The sequence below is a fragment of the Drosophila navojoa genome, chromosome 5 (assembly GCF_054131105.1).
Source record: "Drosophila navojoa isolate 15081-1374.11 chromosome 5, UAZ_NAV_1.0, whole genome shotgun sequence".
NCBI classification, from domain to species: domain Eukaryota; kingdom Metazoa; phylum Arthropoda; class Insecta; order Diptera; family Drosophilidae; genus Drosophila; species Drosophila navojoa.
In genome coordinates this window covers 5,240,609-5,248,356 of record NC_142893.1, presented here as the reverse complement: position 1 = coordinate 5,248,356, position 7,748 = coordinate 5,240,609, and the positions used below count along the sequence as shown (strand labels likewise).

The 7,748-nt window shown below is 39.9% G+C and overlaps 1 protein-coding gene across 1 annotated transcript; it reads left to right on the top strand.

Moving 5' to 3' along the window:
* The first annotated feature begins 5,990 nt into the window (after positions 1-5,990).
* Positions 5,991-7,548, top strand: LOC108655202 (gamma-butyrobetaine dioxygenase). Its single transcript, XM_018106938.3, has 2 exons — positions 5,991-6,965; positions 7,040-7,548. The coding sequence occupies exons 1-2, from the start codon at positions 6,037-6,039 to the stop codon at positions 7,362-7,364; spliced, it is 1,254 nt and encodes a 417-aa protein (XP_017962427.1). The 5' UTR covers positions 5,991-6,036; the 3' UTR covers positions 7,365-7,548.
* Positions 7,549-7,748: the final 200 nt, after the last annotated feature.

Below are 7,748 nucleotides of genomic sequence, written 5' to 3'. Positions count from 1 at the left end.
CGACGCACGCATACGTAATAAAAGGTGTAAATGAGCAAAAGAGCAAAATGTGTGGACGAGGACATGGGCACGGGCGGAGGGGTGGACAGGCGGACGGGCGGACGGGCGGGGGTGGTGAAGAGGTGGCCTGCCACTGCCCTGGGGTTGGCAGTCAGGCGTATAGGCGCACGCGGACAGGTGAACTGTGAGCGTAGGGCTATGGACTTACGCCTTGAGCCATTATAGGGGCCACTTGCTGGGGCCACATGCGAGGCGTGGCAGTTGAGCTATTTATATTGCACATGCACAGTGGGGCAAGATCCATTGTGTAAAGCTGGCACCCTATTTTTTTTAGCTTTGTTTGAAGTGGCCGAGAGCGGAAATTTGTAGAGCCACTAGAAGCTAACTGGAAGGTAATGTGAGTGGAGTTGGATAACTAAGTTGGACAATAGCTAGATTGGAACTCGTGTGAACAGCTCTGGCAATGTTGGAGTGGAATTTATTTGTTTAGAAGGGAGTGAAGCTGTTTATAAATAAAACAAAAATTTAATTATTTGATACATATTTTTAATTGATATTTTCTGTTGTAATTAGATAATAAATTCATTCTCTATGAACCTATTAAAATACTGTCAGTAATCATATTACATTAATGTATTATTCAAGAGAGGTATTTAATTTATTTTAGACCATGTTTAATAAACATGGTAAATATTTGCAAAAATGGGAAAAAATATTTATTTAATTTTATTATTTTGGTTTTTACTGATTATAATTATCATTTATATTTTGTTTATATTTTTTAATTTTTTTTTAATATTATAGGAATTTTTAAATTGTGTATTATACAAATTTTGTCATCGTGATATTTTAAATATTTGTTTTATTATTAAAAATTTGTAATATATTGTGTAATACATATGTAAATTACACAGTCCATTGTATATATACATATATTTATTTATTTAAAATTTATAATTATTTCAACATTATTTCATTATTTATTATAATTATAATCTATATTTTTTATACATTTTAATTTTTTAAATTTGTATTATTTTATATTTTATTTACTTTTAATGTTTTAAACTTTTTTTGATAATAAAAAATGTACAGTAATACAAAAAATCATAAAACAATTATTTATTTAAAATACTACGAATAGAGTCATTCTACATTCATTTAAAATTAGTTATTAGTGTACAATATATTTATTGTTGGTAATTATATTCTTTATATTATAATTATTATTAATTTATTATTATTTTTACCATTTATTATCGCGCATTTTTGGATTACTAAAACTTAAGCTAATCCCCCTATCACAACATTTCTTTCTTATCTTAAGCACCTCGCATTTAATAATCTTATTATCTGGCTGTTTTGGCCCTAAACTAGTTGCGAATTACAGCACAACACGCGTTGAAAAAAAACTGCTAAATTATACAAAAATGAGCTTTTATTTCATTTCGCCGCAAGCAGAAGTCGGAAAATGTTCTATTCCACAGTGGGTTTTCATGTGTATTAAACTAAATTTAGCGTCACTTTGAATTACGGCCGGGCGGCGACGTCTAGTGGAGAGCCGTGTGGCAGGCTATTATAATACAAGTAGTGCTGCCACCTGCCACCTGCCACCTGCCACAAGCCACCTGGCTGCATGCAGCAAACCTAACAAATTATATATATATATACATTATATATGTATGTGAAACATGATGTTTGCAAATTTATGTAGTTGTAAGTCGCTGCTGCAGGAAATGCCATACAAAAAAAAAGCGTTGGCAGCGCAGCGTTGGCGAAGGCGAATGGAAAATAAGAGGCGAAACTGTGAAAAGCGCCAGCAAATTTGTACGGGCCCGTCAACTGCGAGAAGCGAGCGCGGCACGATGCGGATGCGAAGCGTTGCCCGTTGACAAGCTTGGACGCGTTTAAAGTGCAATTAGCGCACGTAATTGTAATCGAGTTGCCCCGCCAGCGGCAACAGTGCCACATACTAAGCCTCAAGGTGGTCGGCATGGGGCATGGGGCATGGGGCGTGACGCCGGTGGCAGCTGCCGGCATAAGCCGCTAGCCCGCTGGGGGGCTTTGCCCAAAAAAAAAGGAGTTTTGCATTTATACGTATTTCGTTTTTAAAGTCAACCAGGGAGCAGTAAATAAATTTGACACTTAATCATATTTACGGATTTGTTTGGCGCATTTATTTATGTGTCCCACTGTGGGTGCGGGTGTATGTGTGAGTGAGTGTGTGTGTGTGTGCAGTCGCATCTTGACGCCGGACCGTTTACCACTTAAGGATTTTGACAACGGGCACTTTTGCTTTTTTCTCGTTTTTTTCCATTTTTTAGCTGCTGGCTCCTGCCTTCCGGTCGCAGCGGAAGTGCAGTCGCAGCGCACTGTGGCTCAAGTGTGGGCGTGGTTCATGAGACCACAAAACCCGCCAATTTGCGCTATTTCAAGTGTGCCAAACAACAACAACAACAACAACAGCAGCAGCAGCAGCATTTGCCTAATTATGCGTTCTGCCTTTGTTATTTATAGTGGCCGAAGCATTCGGCCTTTCTATGCGCTTCTCATGACGCCTGTTTGCCTGTTTGTTGGATTTTGGGGCCGTTTTGATGCTGCCCACGAGGCTAATTAGGCCTAAAGCACGCCCATTGTGCACACCGTTAGCCAACATTGTTATACCCAACACCAAGAAGCACACACACACCCGCACACACACACACACACCCGTACCGACTCATACTTGGACACTTTCTGCTTGGCTGATGGACCGCATTTCCGCTTAGCTGCGCTTTGGAGTTCATTAATAATTTTGTATATAAAAGGACTCGCCTCACACGCCCTGAAAAAACCCGGTGCGTTCACACAAAATGTCAACAGTTGAGGTTGCTTTACAGTTAAAGCATTTCGATTCGTTTCGATTTGATTTACTTTGATTTGATTGGATTTGCATTCATTTGAGTCCAGAATTATTTGCCACTCGAGTGCGATTTGGTAAACATGAATATCAAACAGTTTACTGGCAAATGTTGTTGCTATTAACATATATGTATATGCATTAAATATGTACCCTGTAATTGGCAGCTGGAAGTGAGAGGGTGTTTAAGACTATGTTTTATTAATATTTTTTTTTTAAGTGAATCGATGCTATCTTAATGCTATTGAGTATATTACAATACAATTTAACAAAGCATACAAAAAAGTTCTCAACCAAATCCTTCAAACTTTAGTTTGATTATCAAGGATTGAACTAGCTAAGGAGCTAACGAACTAAAGAATATAAACTATGATCAGAAAAAGATTTTTTCTATATCATATTTTTTCTGCATGAAATCCTAGTCATAAAAAGATCTACGCCAAGAGCCACTCAAAGTAAAAATCTAGTAGAAGAGCTCGATAAACTCGAGTAGAAGACAAAGCTTTTATTTTGTAAAGTGCAATTTGAAACATATTTGATATGTGTTTTTCTCCTATTCCTTGTATGTCCTAGATATAAAAAGATAATGGAAATATGAAATTCTTTGCTTTTTTTAAATGTATATAAATATAACTTAAAAGATGTCGAACTTGTAGATATTGAATTTTATAGTTGTATTTAGGTAGAGAATAGAGGTATATTGAAAGTCTAGTAAGTCCTTAGCTGTATACATAACCGATTAAATGTTATTTTTGTGCAATTCGGACTATATCTGGATGCGTAATGCAATTTGAGTAAGTGTTCCACTATCACAAACAAAACTAACTTGTTTTATGCTTAATATAACCCAATTAGCAAAGGCATTTAATGGAAGTGAATATCATAAACATACATAGATATATTTATATTAATATAAAATGTATATATTTATTTGAATATATGTATATGTATGTTTATAATCTGAGTTTCTGTTGCAAATTCATTAGCAGAGATTGCATTGAAGTAGAAGTTGAATGAAATTGATATCTCCATGGATAACTTGTTATATGACAGCAGATGTAAGCTACAGTTGTTGTTGTTGTTGCAATTGTTGCTGTTGATTACGATTATTGTTAAGTGCAGGTGGAAAACTGTCAGGCGCAACACTTGAATGCATTTTCATTACACCTCATTACATTTCACTTCATTGCAATTGTGCGTTGTTCTTGATGATTTTTCGTTATTTGTTTGTTGTTGTTTGTTGTTGTTCGTTGTTGTTGTTGTTGCCGTTTGTTTGTTTGCTCGTAAGTCCTATGAATGGATCGAGGCACTCGTTTACATAGATGCGCATGTTTTTGCATGTAAAATGTTTTTAATTGAAAACAATAAAGTTTCTGGCTTTGGCTTTTGCTGCGCATTGCCAGCGGCATGGCGCCTCCATCTCCATCTTGCTCGTTGCCTATCCATCTCCCGTCCCGCTCTCATCTCCTCAGATATATATAATGCATAAAATATTCCATAGAATTATGAAATGGCCCAGCGAAATGAACAGCTTTTCCTAGTAATAGAGCTTGCTAGGCATAACGACTGCGGAATACACTTATTTTTTCTTTCAAAAGGGAAATTTGATTCGCTCCAGAAAGTATGCTGAGTATTATTACACCTCTCCATATTATATTCTATATTCTATATTCAATATTTTATATTTTATATTTTATATATATTTTATATATTTGTTGAGATTTATTTTTTGATATATTATATTTTATATGTGAGATATGTTTAGATTTTATATTTCCTAGTTTATATTTTATTTGTATGGTGTATGTTATGTATTGGATATTTTATATTTTATATGTTATATGGTATAGGGTATAGTGTGTATATTTTATATTTTATATTTTATATTTTATATTTTATATTTTATATTTTGTATTTGATATTTTATATTTTATATATTTTATATTCTATATTTTATATTTTATATTTTATATTTTATATTTTATATTTTATATTTTATATTTTATATTTTATATATTATATTTTATATTTTATATTTTATTTTTCATATTTTATATTTTATATTTTATATTTTATATTTTATATTTTATAATTCATATTTTATATTCTATATTCTATATTCTATACAGTCCATAGAGTCAAAGAACTTGACTTAATTGTGGTACTCGACTTTAATTTTGTTGGTGAGTGTAAATACACTTGGCAAAGCTAAAAGCTGAGCATTCACGGATTGTGTTTCTTTGTTCCAGGCGTGAAAGCGAGCTGAATGAAAATGGAAATGGAAAAAGGCGCTTGATACCCAAGCGATAGATAGATGCAGATACAAATGCAGCTGTGTGTGTATGTGTGTGTGTGTGTGAAATGCGAAAGTGATAATTAAAAATCGCGCTATAGACTTGCAGTTGTTGTGCTATATATATTTACATTTATATATGCATGTATGTGTGTGTGTGTGTGTGTGTGTGTGTGTTGCCTGGTTATTGTGTTGCATCTGAAGTGGGATATTGCAATCAGGCAACATGGGGCAAGATGGATGTGGCAACATGCATGAAGTGATCAATGTGCCTAACAATGATTGACGGCATTTCAATGAAGTGCTAGAGCTGGAGAGGGAGGGAGGGGGAGAGTCAGTCAGCCTGCTCTGTGAGAGAGAGAAAGAGGGGAGAGAGAGGGAGGGAGACACTGGCTGCTGATGACAAACAATTATGCAGAATTTTGCAGGCGTGCGCAATTTTGTGCAAAAAATTAATTTTGCATTTTTAATTTTGCATAGATTGCTCGACGTGTGTGTGTTTGTGTGAGTGAGAGGTTGGCTTGGTGTGCGAGCGCTTAAAGACTCACAGCGAGTCTTTAAAAACGCAGAGCGTTACCCCTCTGATTAATTGCTGAGCCAGCAAACAAAGCCCTGCCGGCTGCTATCACAAAGGATTGATAAGTGCTCGACTTCGAGCTGGCATCAGGCGAGCCGCCTCGACCAATAATCTCTCAATAGTGCTCGCAATGCGGCCAGAGGGCCACGTGTCCATTGTAGCCAACCATGGGCGATGAGCTGATGCTGCCGTTGCCTCTGCTTCGGCTGCTGCTGCCTCTGCTGCTGTTGCTCAGCTCATTCGCAGCGCGCTGCCCGATCACTAAAGATGTTGACCAGCAGCAGCTCCAGCTACAGCAACAGCAACTGTTCCAGCGCCAGTTCCAGCTCCAGCGCCAGCTCCTCCTGTGTCCAGGTCAGCCGGGATGTGCAGCAGCAGCTGGTGCTGCTGCGCCTCCTGCCGGACTCGCCCGGCTTGCAGTTTCCGGAGATTTGGCTGCGCGACAATTGCCAGTGCAGCACGTGCTACATGCAACAGACGCGCAGCCGCCTGCCGCAGGGCTGGAACTATCTGGATCCCTCGGTGCGGCTGCAGCAGCTCAGCTGGTGTGCGGAGCGCCAGAGCCTGCAGATCAGTTGGAGCGATGGCCACAAGTCCAGCTTCCCCTTGAGCTGGCTGAAGGAGCGCGATTTCTCGCCGGCGAATCGCGCGCTTTACTTACGCGATACCTATCGGCCGGAGCAGCGGCTCTGGGGCGGCACGGAGTTCCAGCGCATACAGCGTGAGTTTCTCTACGACGAGCTGCTGCACAATGATGAGGCGCTGCTGCAGTGGCTGCACCAGCTGGCCGTCTACGGCCTGGCGCTGGTCAAGCAGGCGCCGCTGGACTCGAATGTGCTGCGCAATCTGTGCAATCGCGTGGGCTTCATGCGCAGCACCACCTACGGCGATGAGTGGAGCGTCAAGGCGCAGCCAGGTGCCAGCAACTATGCCTACCTGGCCGCACCGCTGCCCCTGCACACAGACATGCCGTACTTTGAGTACAAGCCGAGCATCACGCTGCTCCACACGCTGCAGCAGTCGGAGTCACCGGGCGGCTGGAATCTGCTCAGCGATGCTTTCCATGTGGCGGATCTGCTGCGTCAGCGTTATCCGGGCGCCTTCAAGGTGCTCAGCGAGACGCCCGTCGACTGGGCGGACATTGGCAGCGAGAAGAATCTGAGATTCCACAACATCTGGCGGGCGCCAGTTATCAAGTGAGTGAGGCAAAGCTGTGATGATTCTCTTATACTAATCTCTCTCTCTATCTCTGTCTCTCTCTGTTTGTCAGCTTGGATGCCAATGGCCGTTACGTGCGCATCAACCTGAGCATTCCGCAGCGAGACAGCCATTTCAGTGTGCCCGCCGAGCAGGTGCGTCCCTGGTACGAGGCCATGGCATTGTTTATGCGGCTGGCCAACGAGCAGGCATGCACGTTTAAGACAACGCCAGGTGATGTTCTTACCTTTGACAATGTGCGCATGGTGCACGGCCGGACGGGCTACGATGACACCGAGCAGAATATTCGGCATATTGTGGGCGCATTTCTGGACTGGGACATTGCCTATTCGCGTTGGCGTGTGCTCAAGAATGATTTGGGTCATTACAATAAATAGCCTTTATTAGCCGCCTTATCAGTAAGCATGTAAATAATTAACAAACCCACACATAAATAGTTCCCCCTTTGTGCCTGACCCACACCGCCTCTGACACTGCCCAGCAACTGGTTTAATCAGCTTGAAACATTGTATTCAAATAACATGGGAATAAAGATTATAATGTATATAATTACACATTAAATCGAATGCAGTGTTTATTTATTAATTAAATCATTATTATTTTTTTTTGCTGATAACAAATAACATAATAAAAACCCGTTCGTTAATTAATGCAATGCATGAGAGCAGGGGATTGGCAAGTCAACAAACCAGAGCGTGGATTGTGGATATTGTCTGTGTGGAAGATAATTTACTCATTCTAATTGATCCCGTTACAATTTG